The sequence below is a fragment of the Notolepis coatsorum genome (assembly GCF_963971535.1).
Source record: "Notolepis coatsorum genome assembly, chromosome: 12".
Lineage (NCBI taxonomy): Eukaryota > Metazoa > Chordata > Actinopteri > Aulopiformes > Paralepididae > Notolepis > Notolepis coatsorum.
Genome location: NC_140176.1, coordinates 126,861,074 through 126,877,757, shown reverse-complemented (window position 1 = coordinate 126,877,757; position 16,684 = coordinate 126,861,074). Strand labels below are relative to the sequence as shown.

Below are 16,684 nucleotides of genomic sequence, written 5' to 3'. Positions count from 1 at the left end.
ACCTCCTAGGTCCCTCTTTAATGTTCGAGCCACCCCATGCGAAGGTGTCAATTCTTAGGCTGCTAACCTCCCTGGCTAGGAAGTCAGCAAGATCCAGCAGTGACTGTTCTGGGCCATTCGGGTCACGGTAGTTTCGTTGCCGCCGAAAGCGTTCTTGGCGGGATGGGGGGAGCTTCTCCAATATGCGCTCCACGTTGGAGTTGGCGTACAACTCGTACATCCCCCGCTCTCGTTGGGACCCGAGCATCCCTACTAGGGACTGTACCTTGACGGATAGGTCGTCCAGGGCTCGGTTGTCTCTAGCCGGGGGAAGACGTTCGATCTCACGTATCTCCTGAATGACATAGTCCCATGTGCGTCCATAACGTGCGTCGAGGGCCGCCAGGGCGTCAGAGTAGGGAGTCCGTGAATTGGAGTATGCCAGCGCAATGTTGTGAGCTCTAGTTACCTTGAGATGCTTAAGGAGAATGGCGTACTTGTACGACTCGTCTTGTACTCCTCACATGATTATCTCTAGGCACATACGCAGCTCTGTGTACTGCGCTCGGTCTTCTCTTGTGAAGTCTGGGAATGTGGGTGTCCCAATGTAGGGTGCCATGGATGGCTGTGACACTGACGCACGTGGGGGGAGAGGCATCCGTGGCGAGTCCCTGGACGTTGGGTCGTTGGTTCGTGCTGGGCGGGAACCAGGGGCTGGGTTCCCAGGCACTATTCCTTGGTGCCGTCTGGTGCTCGAACTCCCCACTGGGGCGTGTTGGGGGTTCATAACGCAGTGTGTCGGGACTGAGACCGGGGCTGCGCTGAGCCTCCTGGTCTGAGATGGGGTAGTGTGGGTGGGCTTTCTGTCCTCCCTCGTCCTCCGTCAGGCTTTGTAGTCGCTCGGCTAGCTGCTCTGCGACGTAAGCAGGTTCTTCCCGTAGGCGGGGTCCCGGGTAGCTTTGTCGGGGAGGGGAGGGTGCCCTCGACCCTTGTCGTGATGATCTCCGAGGGCTCCGGGTGGAGGAGTGGGGAGTCCCATTCTGGAGCGCTTGCGTCATCATTTGTGCTTGTAGACGGTCTCGCTCCACCTCGCGCTGCGCATTGGCGCGGTCTCGCTCCATGGTTTCTTTAGCCTGGAGGCGTCTCTCTTCCAGTCTGAGATGTTCGCGCTCACTCTCTCGTTGCGCCGTGGCGTCAGCCTGGAGGCGTCTCTCTTCCAGTCTGATATGTTCGCGCTCACTCTCTCGTTGCGCCGTGGCGTCAGCCTGGAGGCGCCTCTCTTCCAGTCTGAGATGTTCGCTTTCGCTCTCTCGTTGCGCCTGGAGGCGTCTCTCTTCCACTCTGAGGTGTTCGCTTTCGCTCTCTCGTTGCGCCTGGAGTCTCTCTTCCACTCTGGAATGTTCACGCTCACTTTCTCGTTGCGCCTGGAGGCAATCTCTTTCCGCTGAAGCGGTTATCGTGGCGATCAGGACTTGCGCTAGCCTCTGGTCGGCCTCGCTTGGGGATGACGCTGATGATGGTGATTTGGAGTTGGCAGGGCTTGGCGGTGACCTGGTCTCCTCACGCGCTCCGAGGTCCATCTCGGAGGCGCTGTACTTTGTCATCTCCCGAGGTCCATCTCGGGGGCGCGGTGCTCTTTACTCTGGTGCGCTCCGATGTCCATCTCGGGGGCGCATTTTTTACCTTCTTGCGCTCCGAGGTCCATCTCGGGGGCGCGGCGTTCTTTACTTTCGTGCGCTCCGAGGTCCATCTCGGGGGCGCGGCGTTCTATGGGTATAGTCAAGTCATGCCCCGCTTGTCCCCCCCCCGTAAGCTAAGTCAGTTTCACTTAAACTAGCTTGGGTCTCTACTTCTGGGGTTGACAGGTCGATAAGGTTGGGCATACTTGAGCTACTAATGTTATCTTTGCTTAACGTCCTCGTAGATAAGCTAGGGGGTAACTCTACAGCGTAGCTCTCCAAGTGGGGAGGGGGCTGACGCTGGCGCCTAGGGCGCTCTAATGGGGGAGAGCAGATTGGAGAGTGTCCACCGCTGGCCATATTATCACTAATATTATTATTACTGATACCATCCGGCTCGAAGGACCAATTGTAGCTAAGGGGCTACACAACCCTGACTGTATTTAGATTGTTTAGATTAAACCACTACTAAAGAATATTAATTTAGCCATTTAATTTAATTTAATTTAACGTTAATTTAGTGTAGTAGGAAGAGTGCATGATGGTAGAAGACCGTAAGAAGGTTGCAGGTATGCAGAAAGACATTTCACTTGCCTCGTGTAACCTGTACTTAGAGTCATCCTCTTTCCATAATGATTAAGATGAGATATTCCTTTAACCCTTTCACTACCACTCTACAGAAGGTTAACCTTTCACTACCACATTAGACAGTTAACCGTCTGTAGTGTGTGGTGGTGAAACGGTTAACCTTCTGTAGTGTGGTTGTGTAGTATTTGTTAACCCTTTGTCGTGTGGCAGTGAAATAGTTAATATACGCATCTATAGGGCGCCAGGGTGGGGCGCCACGTACAGCGCTGCGGTGCAACGCGGCCGTCCCGGGTTCGACTCCCGGACCCGGCGAGCGCTGCCAACTGTCTTCCCCTTCTATCTCCCATACTTCCTCTCTCTCTCTCTCTCTCTCTCTCTCTCTCTCTCTCTCTCTCTCTACCGGACTTTGCCCAGTAGCAAAAACCAATAAAATACCTACCAAAAACATAATTAAAAAAAAAATATCTAAAAAAATCTATAGACTCATCTGTTTGTTTTGTGTTTCAGGCAGGACGCTCCTCTCCAGCCGCATGTCTGCTGAGGCTTCAGCCGGCAGTATGACCGCCGCCCCGGCCCCCCCCTCCTCGGCCCCCGCCCCGGCCCCCGCCTCCTCGGCCCCCTCCTCGGCCCCCGCCCCGGCCCCCGCCTCCTCGGCCCCCGCCCCGGCCCCCGCCTCCTCGGCCCCGCAGCCCGCCAGCCAGGAGCCGGAGCGCAGCGTTCTGTTTGGGAGCAGATACGTGAAGCTGAACGTCGGGGGCTCGCTGCATTACACCACCGTGCAGACGCTGAGCAAGGAGGCCAGCCTGCTGAGGAACATGTGCACCGGAGGAGCAGAGGTCACCATGGACTCTGAGGGTAAGAGCGCTGTTCTCTCCATCTTTTAATGAAGGTCAGAGCGCTGTTCTCTCCATCTTTTAATGAGGGTCAGAGCTCTGTTCTCTCCATCTTTTAATGAGGGTCAGAGCGCTGTTCTCTCCATCTTTTAATGAAGGTCAGAGCTCTGTTCTCTCCATCTTTTAATGAAGGTCAGAGCGCTGTTCTCTCCATCTTTTAATGAAGGTCAGAGCTCTGTTCTCTCCATCTTTTAATGAAGGTCAGAGCTCTGTTCTCTCCATCTTTTAATGAAGGTCAGAGCTCTGTTCTCTCCATCTTTTAATGAAGGTCAGAGCGCTGTTCTCTCCATCTTTTAATGAAGGTCAGAGCTCTGTTCTCTCCATCTTTTAATGAAGGTCAGAGCTCTGTTCTCTCCATCTTTTAATGAAGGTCAGAGCTCTGTTCTCTCCATCTTTTAATGAAGGTCAGAGCTCTGTTCTCTCCATCTTTTAATGAAGGTCAGAGCGCTGTTCTCTCCATCTTTTAATGAAGGTCAGAGCGCTGTTCTCTCCATCTTTTAATGAGGGTCAGAGCGCTGTTCTCTCCATCTTTTAATGAAGGTCAGAGCGCTGTTCTCTCCATCTTTTAATGAAGGTCAGAGCTCTGTTCTCTCCATCTTTTAATGAGGGTCAGAGCTCTGTTCTCTCCATCTTTTAATGAAGGTCAGAGCTCTGTTCTCTCCATCTTTTAATGAAGGTCAGAGCTCTGTTCTCTCCATCTTTTAATGAGGGTCAGAGCTCTGTTCTCTCCATCTTTTAATGAAGGTCAGAGCGCTGTTCTCTCCATCTTTTAATGAGGGTCAGAGCGCTGTTCTCTCCATCTTTTAATGAGGGTCAGAGCTCTGTTCTCTCCATCTTTTAATGAAGGTCAGAGCTCTGTTCTCTCCATCTTTTAATGAAGGTCAGAGCGCTGTTCTCTCCATCTTTTAATGAAGGTCAGAGCGCTGTTCTCTCCATCTTTTAATGAAGGTCAGAGCTCTGTTCTCTCCATCTTTTAATGAAGGTCAGAGCTCTGTTCTCTCCATCTTTTAATGAAGGTCAGAGCGCTGTTCTCTCCATCTTTTAATGAAGGTCAGAGCTCTGTTCTCTCCATTTTTTAATGAAGGTCAGAGCTCTGTTCTCTCCATCTTTTAATGAAGGTCAGAGCGCTGTTCTCTCCATCTTTTAATGAAGGTCAGAGCTCTGTTCTCTCCATCTTTTAATGAAGGTCAGAGCGCTGTTCTCTCCATCTTTTAATGAAGGTCAGAGCTCTGTTCTCTCCATCTTTTAATGAAGGTCAGAGCTCTGTTCTCTCCATCTTTTAATGAAGGTCAGAGCTCTGTTCTCTCCATCTTTTAATGAAGGTCAGAGCTCTGTTCTCTCCATCTTTTAATGAAGGTCAGAGCTCTGTTCTCTCCATCTTTTAATGAAGGTCAGAGCTCTGTTCTCTCCATCTTTTAATGAAGGTCAGAGCTCTGTTCTCTCCATCTTTTAATGAAGGTCAGAGCTCTGTTCTCTCCATCTTTTAATGAAGGTCAGAGCTCTGTTCTCTCCATCTTTTAATGAAGGTCAGAGCTCTGTTCTCTCCATCTTTTAATGAAGGTCAGAGCGCTGTTCTCTCCATCTTTTAATGAAGGTCAGAGCTCTGTTCTCTCCATCTTTTAATGAAGGTCACATGTTCTCTCCATCTTTTAATGAAGGTCAGAGCTCTGTTCTCTCCATCTTTTAATGAAGGTCAGAGCGCTGTTCTCTCCATCTTTTAATGAAGGTCAGAGCTCTGTTCTCTCCATCTTTTAATGAAGGTCAGAGCTCTGTTCTCTCCATCTTTTAATGAGGGTCAGAGCGCTGTTCTCTCCATCTTTTAATGAAGGTCAGAGCTCTGTTCTCTCCATCTTTTAATGAAGGTCAGAGCTCTGTTCTCTCCATCTTTTAATGAAGGTCAGAGCTCTGTTCTCTCCATCTTTTAATGAAGGTCAGAGCTCTGTTCTCTCCATCTTTTAATGAAGGTCAGAGCTCTGTTCTCTCCATCTTTTAATGAAGGTCAGGGCTCTGTTCTCTCCATCTTTTAATGAAGGTCAGAGCGCTGTTCTCTCCATCTTTTAATGAAGGTCAGAGCTCTGTTCTCTCCATCTTTTAATGAAGGTCAGAGCTCTGTTCTCTCCATCTTTTAATGAAGGTCAGAGCTCTGTTCTCTCCATCTTTTAATGAGGGTCAGAGCTCTGTTCTCTCCATCTTTTAATGAGGGTCAGAGCGCTGTTCTCTCCATCTTTTAATGAAGGTCAGAGCTCTGTTCTCTCCATCTTTTAATGAAGGTCAGAGCTCTGTTCTCTCCATCTTTTAATGAAGGTCAGAGCTCTGTTCTCTCCATCTTTTAATGAAGGTCAGAGCTCTGTTCTCTCCATCTTTTAATGAAGGTCAGAGCTCTGTTCTCTCCATCTTTTAATGAAGGTCAGAGCTCTGTTCTCTCCATCTTTTAATGAAGGTCAGAGCGCTGTTCTCTCCATCTTTTAATGAAGGTCAGAGCTCTGTTCTCTCCATCTTTTAATGAAGGTCAGAGCTCTGTTCTCTCCATCTTTTAATGAAGGTCAGAGCTCTGTTCTCTCCATCTTTTAATGAAGGTCAGAGCTCTGTTCTCTCCATCTTTTAATGAGGGTCAGAGCTCTGTTCTCTCCATCTTTTAATGAAGGTCAGAGCTCTGTTCTCTCCATCTTTTAATGAAGGTCAGAGCTCTGTTCTCTCCATCTTTTAATGAGGGTCAGAGCTCTGTTCTCTCCATCTTTTAATGAAGGTCAGAGCGCTGTTCTCTCCATCTTTTAATGAGGGTCAGAGCGCTGTTCTCTCCATCTTTTAATGAAGGTCAGAGCTCTGTTCTCTCCATCTTTTAATGAAGGTCAGAGCGCTGTTCTCTCCATCTTTTAATGAAGGTCAGAGCTCTGTTCTCTCCATCTTTTAATGAAGGTCAGAGCTCTGTTCTCTCCATCTTTTAATGAAGGTCAGAGCTCTGTTCTCTCCATCTTTTAATGAAGGTCAGAGCTCTGTTCTCTCCATCTTTTAATGAAGGTCAGAGCTCTGTTCTCTCCATCTTTTAATGAAGGTCAGAGCTCTGTTCTCTCCATCTTTTAATGAAGGTCAGAGCGCTGTTCTCTCCATCTTTTAATGAAGGTCAGAGCTCTGTTCTCTCCATCTTTTAATGAAGGTCAGAGCTCTGTTCTCTCCATCTTTTAATGAAGGTCAGAGCTCTGTTCTCTCCATCTTTTAATGAGGGTCAGAGCTCTGTTCTCTCCATCTTTTAATGAAGGTCAGAGCGCTGTTCTCTCCATCTTTTAATGAGGGTCAGAGCTCTGTTCTCTCCATCTTTTAATGAGGGTCAGAGCGCTGTTCTCTCCATCTTTTAATGAAGGTCAGAGCGCTGTTCTCTCCATCTTTTAATGAAGGTCAGAGCTCTGTTCTCTCCATCTTTTAATGAAGGTCAGAGCTCTGTTCTCTCCATCTTTTAATGAAGGTCAGAGCTCTGTTCTCTCCATCTTTTAATGAAGGTCAGAGCTCTGTTCTCTCCATCTTTTAATGAAGGTCAGAGCTCTGTTCTCTCCATCTTTTAATGAAGGTCAGAGCTCTGTTCTCTCCATCTTTTAATGAAGGTCAGAGCGCTGTTCTCTCCATCTTTTAATGAAGGTCAGAGCGCTGTTCTCTCCATCTTTTAATGAAGGTCAGAGCGCTGTTCTCTCCATCTTTTAATGAGGGTCAGAGCTCTGTTCTCTCCATCTTTTAATGAAGGTCAGAGCTCTGTTCTCTCCATCTTTTAATGAAGGTCAGAGCTCTGTTCTCTCCATCTTTTAATGAAGGTCAGAGCTCTGTTCTCTCCATCTTTTAATGAAGGTCAGAGCTCTGTTCTCTCCATCTTTTAATGAGGTCAGAGCTCTGTTCTCTCCATCTTTTAATGAAGGTCAGAGCGCTGTTCTCTCCATCTTTTAATGAAGGTCAGAGCTCTGTTCTCTCCATCTTTTAATGAGGGTCAGAGCTCTGTTCTCTCCATCTTTTAATGAAGGTCAGAGCGCTGTTCTCTCCATCTTTTAATGAAGGTCAGAGCGCTGTTCTCTCCATCTTTTAATGAAGGTCAGAGCTCTGTTCTCTCCATCTTTTAATGAAGGTCAGAGCTCTGTTCTCTCCATCTTTTAATGAAGGTCAGAGCTCTGTTCTCTCCATCTTTTAATGAAGGTCAGAGCTCTGTTCTCTCCATCTTTTAATGAAGGTCAGAGCTCTGTTCTCTCCATCTTTTAATGAAGGTCAGAGCTCTGTTCTCTCCATCTTTTAATGAAGGTCAGAGCGCTGTTCTCTCCATCTTTTAATGAAGGTCAGAGCTCTGTTCTCTCCATCTTTTAATGAAGGTCAGAGCTCTGTTCTCTCCATCTTTTAATGAAGGTCAGAGCGCTGTTCTCTCCATCTTTTAATGAAGGTCAGAGCTCTGTTCTCTCCATCTTTTAATGAAGGTCAGAACGCTGTTCTCTCCATCTTTTAATGAAGGTCAGAGCTCTGTTCTCTCCATCTTTTAATGAAGGTCAGAGCTCTGTTCTCTCCATCTTTTAATGAAGGTCAGAGCGCTGTTCTCTCCATCTTTTAATGAGGGTCAGAGCGCTGTTCTCTCCATCTTTTAATGAAGGTCAGAGCTCTGTTCTCTCCATCTTTTAATGAAGGTCAGAGCTCTGTTCTCTCCATCTTTAATGAAGGTCAGAGCTCTGTTCTCTCCATCTTTTAATGAAGGTCAGAGCGCTGTTCTCTCCATCTTTTAATGAAGGTCAGAGCTCTGTTCTCCTCATCTTTTAATGAAGGTCAGAGCGCTGTTCTCTCCATCTTTTAATGAAGGTCAGAGCTCTGTTCTCTCCATCTTTTAATGAAGGTCAGAGCTCTGTTCTCTCCATCTTTTAATGAAGGTCAGAGCTCTGTTCTCTCCATCTTTTAATGAAGGTCAGAGCGCTGTTCTCTCCATCTTTTAATGAAGGTCAGAGCTCTGTTCTCTCCATCTTTTAATGAAGGTCAGAGCGCTGTTCTCTCCATCTTTTAATGAAGGTCAGAGCGCTGTTCTCTCCATCTTTTAATGAAGGTCAGAGCTCTGTTCTCTCCATCTTTTAATGAAGGTCAGAGCTCTGTTCTCTCCATCTTTTAATGAAGGTCAGAGCTCTGTTCTCTCCATCTTTAATGAAGGTCAGAGCTCTGTTCTCTCCATCTTTTAATGAAGGTCAGAGCGCTGTTCTCTCCATCTTTTAATGAAGGTCACATGTTCTCTCCATCTTTTAATGAAGGTCAGAGCTCTGTTCTCTCCATCTTTTAATGAAGGTCAGAGCTCTGTTCTCTCCATCTTTTAATGAAGGTCAGAGCTCTGTTCTCTCCATCTTTTAATGAAGGTCAGAGCGCTGTTCTCTCCATCTTTTAATGAAGGTCAGAGCTCTGTTCTCTCCATCTTTTAATGAGGTCAGAGCGCTGTTCTCTCCATCTTTTAATGAAGGTCAGAGCTCTGTTCTCTCCATCTTTTAATGAAGGTCAGAGCTCTGTTCTCTCCATCTTTTAATGAAGGTCAGAGCTCTGTTCTCTCCATCTTTTAATGAAGGTCAGAGCTCTGTTCTCTCCATCTTTTAATGAAGGTCAGAGCGCTGTTCTCTCCATCTTTTAATGAAGGTCACATGTTCTCTCCATCTTTTAATGAAGGTCAGAGCTCTGTTCTCTCCATCTTTTAATGAGGGTCAGAGCTCTGTTCTCTCCATCTTTTAATGAAGGTCAGAGCTCTGTTCTCTCCATCTTTTAATGAAGGTCAGAGCTCTGTTCTCTCCATCTTTTAATGAAGGTCAGAGCTCTGTTCTCTCCATCTTTTAATGAAGGTCAGAGCTCTGTTCTCTCCATCTTTTAATGAGGGTCAGAGCTCTGTTCTCTCCATCTTTTAATGAAGGTCAGAGCTCTGTTCTCTCCATCTTTTAATGAAGGTCAGAGCTCTGTTCTCTCCATCTTTTAATGAAGGTCAGAGCGCTGTTCTCTCCATCTTTTAATGAAGGTCACATGTTCTCTCCATCTTTTAATGAAGGTCAGAGCTCTGTTCTCTCCATCTTTTAATGAAGGTCAGAGCGCTGTTCTCTCCATCTTTTAATGAAGGTCAGAGCTCTGTTCTCTCCATCTTTTAATGAGGGTCAGAGCGCTGTTCTCTCCATCTTTTAATGAGGGTCAGAGCGCTGTTCTCTCCATCTTTTAATGAGGGTCAGAGCTCTGTTCTCTCCATCTTTTAATGAAGGTCAGAGCTCTGTTCTCTCCATCTTTTAATGAAGGTCAGAGCTCTGTTCTCTCCATCTTTTAATGAAGGTCAGAGCTCTGTTCTCTCCATCTTTTAATGAAGGTCAGAGCTCTGTTCTCTCCATCTTAATGAAGGTCAGAGCTCTGTTCTCTCCATCTTTTAATGAAGGTCAGAGCTCTGTTCTCTCCATCTTTTAATGAAGGTCAGAGCTCTGTTCTCTCCATCTTTTAATGAAGGTCAGAGCGCTGTTCTCTCCATCTTTTAATGAAGGTCACATGTTCTCTCCATCTTTTAATGAAGGTCAGAGCTCTGTTCTCTCCATCTTTTAATGAGGGTCAGAGCGCTGTTCTCTCCATCTTTTAATGAGGGTCAGAGCTCTGTTCTCTCCATCTTTTAATGAGGGTCAGAGCGCTGTTCTCTCCATCTTTTAATGAAGGTCAGAGCTCTGTTCTCTCCATCTTTTAATGAAGGTCAGAGCGCTGTTCTCTCCATCTTTTAATGAAGGTCAGAGCTCTGTTCTCTCCATCTTTTAATGAAGGTCAGAGCTCTGTTCTCTCCATCTTTAATGAAGGTCAGAGCGCTGTTCTCTCCATCTTTTAATGAAGGTCAGAGCTCTGTTCTCTCCATCTTTTAATGAAGGTCAGAGCTCTGTTCTCTCCATCTTTTAATGAAGGTCAGAGCTCTGTTCTCTCCATCTTTTAATGAGGGTCAGAGCGCTGTTCTCTCCATCTTTTAATGAAGGTCAGAGCTCTGTTCTCTCCATCTTTTAATGAAGGTCAGAGCTCTGTTCTCTCCATCTTTTAATGAAGGTCAGAGCTCTGTTCTCTCCATCTTTTAATGAGGGTCAGAGCTCTGTTCTCTCCATCTTTTAATGAAGGTCAGAGCTCTGTTCTCTCCATCTTTTAATGAAGGTCAGAGCGCTGTTCTCTCCATCTTTTAATGAGGGTCAGAGCTCTGTTCTCTCCATCTTTTAATGAAGGTCAGAGCTCTGTTCTCTCCATCTTTTAATGAAGGTCAGAGCTCTGTTCTCTCCATCTTTTAATGAAGGTCAGAGCTCTGTTCTCTCCATCTTTTAATGAAGGTCAGAGCTCTGTTCTCTCCATCTTTTAATGAAGGTCAGAGCGCTGTTCTCTCCATCTTTTAATGAAGGTCAGAGCTCTGTTCTCTCCATCTTTTAATGAAGGTCAGAGCGCTGTTCTCTCCATCTTTTAATGAAGGTCAGAGCTCTGTTCTCTCCATCTTTTAATGAAGGTCAGAGCTCTGTTCTCTCCATCTTTTAATGAAGGTCAGAGCTCTGTTCTCTCCATCTTTTAATGAGGGTCAGAGCGCTGTTCTCTCCATCTTTTAATGAAGGTCAGAGCTCTGTTCTCTCCATCTTTTAATGAAGGTCAGAGCTCTGTTCTCTCCATCTTTTAATGAAGGTCAGAGCGCTGTTCTCTCCATCTTTTAATGAAGGTCAGAGCGCTGTTCTCTCCATCTTTTAATGAAGGTCAGAGCGCTGTTCTCTCCATCTTTTAATGAAGGTCAGAGCTCTGTTCTCTCCATCTTTTAATGAAGGTCAGAGCTCTGTTCTCTCCATCTTTTAATGAAGGTCAGAGCGCTGTTCTCTCCATCTTTTAATGAAGGTCAGAGCTCTGTTCTCTCCATCTTTTAATGAGGGTCAGAGCTCTGTTCTCTCCATCTTTTAATGAAGGTCAGAGCTCTGTTCTCTCCATCTTTTAATGAAGGTCAGAGCTCTGTTCTCTCCATCTTTTAATGAAGGTCAGAGCTCTGTTCTCTCCATCTTTTAATGAAGGTCAGAGCTCTGTTCTCTCCATCTTTTAATGAAGGTCAGAGCTCTGTTCTCTCCATCTTTTAATGAAGGTCAGAGCTCTGTTCTCTCCATCTTTTAATGAAGGTCAGAGCGCTGTTCTCTCCATCTTTTAATGAAGGTCAGAGCTCTGTTCTCTCCATCTTTTAATGAAGGTCAGAGCTCTGTTCTCCATCTTTTAATGAAGGTCAGAGCTCTGTTCTCTCCATCTTTTAATGAAGGTCAGAGCTCTGTTCTCCATCTTTTAATGAAGGTCAGAGCTCTGTTCTCTCCATCTTTTAATGAAGGTCAGAGCTCTGTTCTCTCCATCTTTTAATGAAGGTCAGAGCGCTGTTCTCTCCATCTTTTAATGAAGGTCAGAGCTCTGTTCTCTCCATCTTTTAATGAGGGTCAGAGCTCTGTTCTCTCCATCTTTTAATGAAGGTCAGAGCGCTGTTCTCTCCATCTTTTAATGAAGGTCAGAGCTCTGTTCTCTCCATCTTTTAATGAAGGTCAGAGCTCTGTTCTCTCCATCTTTTAATGAAGGTCAGAGCGCTGTTCTCTCCATCTTTTAATGAGGGTCAGAGCTCTGTTCTCTCCATCTTTTAATGAAGGTCAGAGCTCTGTTCTCTCCATCTTTTAATGAGGGTCAGAGCTCTGTTCTCTCCATCTTTTAATGAAGGTCAGAGCTCTGTTCTCTCCATCTTTTAATGAAGGTCAGAGCTCTGTTCTCTCCATCTTTTAATGAGGGTCAGAGCTCTGTTCTCTCCATCTTTTAATGAAGGTCAGAGCTCTGTTCTCTCCATCTTTTAATGAAGGTCAGAGCGCTGTTCTCTCCATCTTTTAATGAAGGTCAGAGCTCTGTTCTCTCCATCTTTTAATGAAGGTCAGAGCGCTGTTCTCTCCATCTTTTAATGAAGGTCAGAGCGCTGTTCTCTCCATCTTTTAATGAAGGTCAGAGCTCTGTTCTCTCCATCTTTTAATGAAGGTCAGAGCTCTGTTCTCTCCATCTTTTAATGAAGGTCAGAGCTCTGTTCTCTCCATCTTTTAATGAAGGTCAGAGCTCTGTTCTCTCCATCTTTTAATGAAGGTCAGAGCGCTGTTCTCTCCATCTTTTAATGAGGGTCAGAGCTCTGTTCTCTCCATCTTTTAATGAAGGTCAGAGCGCTGTTCTCTCCATCTTTTAATGAAGGTCAGAGCTCTGTTCTCTCCATCTTTTAATGAAGGTCACATGTTCTCTCACGCATCTAAAAACCCATCGGGCACATTGGATCTTTGTTTGTGAAATTGTCATCTGATTAATGGCACAATCTAGGAGGTGGTTGGCTCCCACCTGTGGCAAAGTAAGGTATCGCGGCATGCGGATTTCCTTAAAGATTATTCTCTCTTTCATAGGCTGGGTGGTGTTGGATAGGTGTGGCCACCATTTTGGACTGGTTTTAAACTTCCTGCGAGACGGATCAGTACCACTTCCTGAGGCCCCCAAGGAGCTGGAGGAGGTCCTGAAGGAGGCTCAGTACTACGGGGTCCAGGGCCTGGTGCAGCACTGCCTGTCAGACATACAGGTAACTAACTGCTGTCAGACATACAGGTAACTAACTGCTGTCAGACATACAGGTAACTAACTGCTGCCTGTCAGACATACAGGTAACTAACTGCTGTCAGACATACAGGTAACTAACTGCTGTCAGACATACAGGTAACTAACTGCTGTCAGACATACAGGTAACTAACTGCTGTCAGACATACAGGTAACTCACTGCTGTCAGACATACAGGTAACTCACTGCTGTCTGTCAGACATACAGGTAACTAACTGCTGTCAGACATACAGGTAACTAACTGCTGTCAGACATACAGGTAACTAACTGCTGTCAGACATACAGGTAACTCACTGCTGTCAGACATACAGGTAACTAACTGCTGTCAGACATACAGGTAACTAACTGCTGCCTGTCAGACATACAGGTAACTAACTGCTGTCAGACATACAGGTAACTAACTGCTGTCAGACATACAGGTAACTAACTGCTGTCAGACATACAGGTAACTAACTGCTGCCTGTCAGACATACAGGTAACTAACTGCTGTCAGACATACAGGTAACTAACTGCTGTCAGACATACAGGTAACTAACTGCTGTCTGTCAGACATACAGGTAACTCACTGCTGTCTGTCAGACATACAGGTAACTAACTGCTGTCTGTCAGACATACAGGTAACTAACTGCTGTCTGTCAGACATACAGGTAACTAACTGCTGTCAGACATACAGGTAACTAACTGCTGTCAGACATACAGGTAACTAACTGCTGTCAGACATACAGGTAACTAACTGCTGTCTGTCAGACATACAGGTAACTAACTGCTGTCAGACATACAGGTAACTAACTGCTGTCAGACATACAGGTAACTAACTGCTGTCAGACATACAGGTAACTAACTGCTGTCAGATATACAGGTAACTCACTGCTGTCAGACATACAGGTAACTAACTGCTGCCTGTCAGACATACAGGTAACTCACTGCTGCCTGTCAGACATACAGGTAACTCACTGCTGTCAGACATACAGGTAACTAACTGCTGCCTGTCAGACATACAGGTAACTAACTGCTGTCTGTCAGACATACAGGTAACTAACTGCTGTCAGACATACAGGTAACTAACTGCTGTCAGACATACAGGTAACTAACTGCTGCCTGTCAGACATACAGGTAACTAACTGCTGCCTGTCAGACATACAGGTAACTCACTGCTGTCTGTCAGACATACAGGTAACTAACTGCTGTCAGACATACAGGTAACTAACTGCTGTCAGACATACAGGTAACTCACTGCTGTCTGTCAGACATACAGGTAACTAACTGCTGTCTGTCAGACATACAGGTAACTAACTGCTGCCTGTCAGACATACAGGTAACTAACTGCTGTCAGACATACAGGTAACTAACTGCTGTCAGACATACAGGTAACTAACTGCTGTCTGTCAGACATACAGGTAACTAACTGCTGTCTGTCAGACATACAGGTAACTAACTGCTGTCTGTCAGACATACAGGTAACTAACTGCTGTCAGACATACAGGTAACTAACTGCTGTCAGACATACAGGTAACTAACTGCTGTCAGACATACAGGTAACTAACTGCTGTCTGTCAGACATACAGGTAACTAACTGCTGCCTGTCAGACATACAGGTAACTAACTGCTGTCAGACATACAGGTAACTAACTGCTGTCAGACATACAGGTAACTAACTGCTGTCAGACATACAGGTAACTAACTGCTGTCAGACATACAGGTAACTAACTGCTGTCAGACATACAGGTAACTAACTGCTGTCAGACATACAGGTAACTCACTGCTGTCTGTCAGACATACAGGTAACTCACTGCTGTCAGACATACAGGTAACTCACTGCTGTCAGACATACAGGTAACTCACTGCTGTCAGACATACAGGTAACTAACTGCTGTCAGACATACAGGTAACTCACTGCTGTCAGACATACAGGTAACTAACTGCTGTCTGTCAGACATACAGGTAACTAACTGCTGTCTGTCAGACATACAGGTAACTAACTGCTGTCTGTCAGACATACAGGTAACTAACTGCTGTCAGACATACAGGTAACTAACTGCTGTCAGACATACAGGTAACTAACTGCTGTCAGACATACAGGTAACTAACTGCTGTCAGACATACAGGTAACTAACTGCTGTCAGACATACAGGTAACTAACTGCTGCCTGTCAGACATACAGGTAACTAACTGCTGCCTGTCAGACATACAGGTAACTAACTGCTGCCTGTCAGACATACAGGTAACTAACTGCTGCCTGTCAGACATACAGGTAACTCACTGCTGTCAGACATACAGGTAACTCACTGCTGTCTGTCAGACATACAGGTAACTAACTGCTGTCAGACATACAGGTAACTAACTGCTGCCTGTCAGACATACAGGTAACTAACTGCTGTCTGTCAGACATACAGGTAACTAACTGCTGTCAGACATACAGGTAACTAACTGCTGTCAGACATACAGGTAACTAACTGCTGTCAGACATACAGGTAACTAACTGCTGTCAGACATACAGGTAACTCACTGCTGTCTGTCAGACATACAGGTAACTAACTGCTGTCAGACATACAGGTAACTAACTGCTGTCAGACATACAGGTAACTAACTGCTGTCAGACATACAGGTAACTAACTGCTGTCAGACATACAGGTAACTAACTGCTGTCAGACATACAGGTAACTAACTGCTGCCTGTCAGACATACAGGTAACTAACTGCTGTCTGTCAGACATACAGGTAACTAACTGCTGTCAGACATACAGGTAACTAACTGCTGTCAGACATACAGGTAACTAACTGCTGTCTGTCAGACATACAGGTAACTAACTGCTGTCAGACATACAGGTAACTAACTGCTGTCAGACATACAGGTAACTAACTGCTGTCAGACATACAGGTAACTAACTGCTGTCAGACATACAGGTAACTAACTGCTGTCTGTCAGACATACAGGTAACTAACTGCTGTCTGTCAGACATACAGGTAACTAACTGCTGTCTGTCAGACATACAGGTAACTAACTGCTGTCAGACATACAGGTAACTAACTGCTGTCAGACATACAGGTAACTAACTGCTGTCAGACATACAGGTAACTAACTGCTGTCAGACATACAGGTAACTAACTGCTGTCAGACATACAGGTAACTCACTGCTGTCTGTCAGACATACAGGTAACTCACTGCTGTCAGACATACAGGTAACTCACTGCTGTCAGACATACAGGTAACTCACTGCTGTCAGACATACAGGTAACTAACTGCTGTCAGACATACAGGTAACTCACTGCTGTCAGACATACAGGTAACTAACTGCTGTCTGTCAGACATACAGGTAACTAACTGCTGTCTGTCAGACATACAGGTAACTAACTGCTGTCAGACATACAGGTAACTAACTGCTGCCTGTCAGACATACAGGTAACTCACTGCTGTCAGACATACAGGTAACTCACTGCTGTCTGTCAGACATACAGGTAACTCACTGCTGTCAGACATACAGGTAACTCACTGCTGTCAGACATACAGGTAACTCACTGCTGTCTGTCAGACATACAGGTAACTAACTGCTGTCAGACATACATGTAACTCACTGCTGCCTGTCAGACATACAGGTAACTAACTGCTGTCAGACATACAGGTAACTAACTGCTGTCAGACATACAGGTAACTAACTGCTGTCAGACATACAGGTAACTCACTGCTGTCAGACATACAGGTAACTCACTGCTGTCAGACATACAGGTAACTAACTGCTGTCTGTCAGACATACAGGTAACTAACTGCTGTCAGACATACAGGTAACTAACTGCTGTCAGACATACAGGTAACTAACTGCTGTCAGACATACAGGTAACTCACTGCTGTCAGACATACAGGTAACTAACTGCTGTCAGACATACAGGTAACTAACTGCTGTCAGACATACAGGTAACTAACTGCTGT

The 16,684-nt window shown here is 45.4% G+C and overlaps 1 protein-coding gene across 1 annotated transcript in view; it reads left to right on the top strand.

The window, feature by feature from the left end:
- Positions 1-2,199: 2,199 nt before the first annotated feature.
- Positions 2,200-16,684, top strand: part of kctd13 (potassium channel tetramerization domain containing 13) — a gene marked incomplete at both ends in the record, with an annotated part of 63,744 nt that continues 49,259 nt past the window's right edge. The window contains 3 exons of the mRNA XM_084326010.1: positions 2,200-2,227; positions 2,754-3,101; positions 12,556-12,725. Of these exons, the coding sequence (XP_084182136.1) occupies positions 2,200-2,227; positions 2,754-3,101; positions 12,556-12,725 (546 nt within the window). The remainder of the gene's footprint in view (positions 2,228-2,753; positions 3,102-12,555; positions 12,726-16,684) is intronic.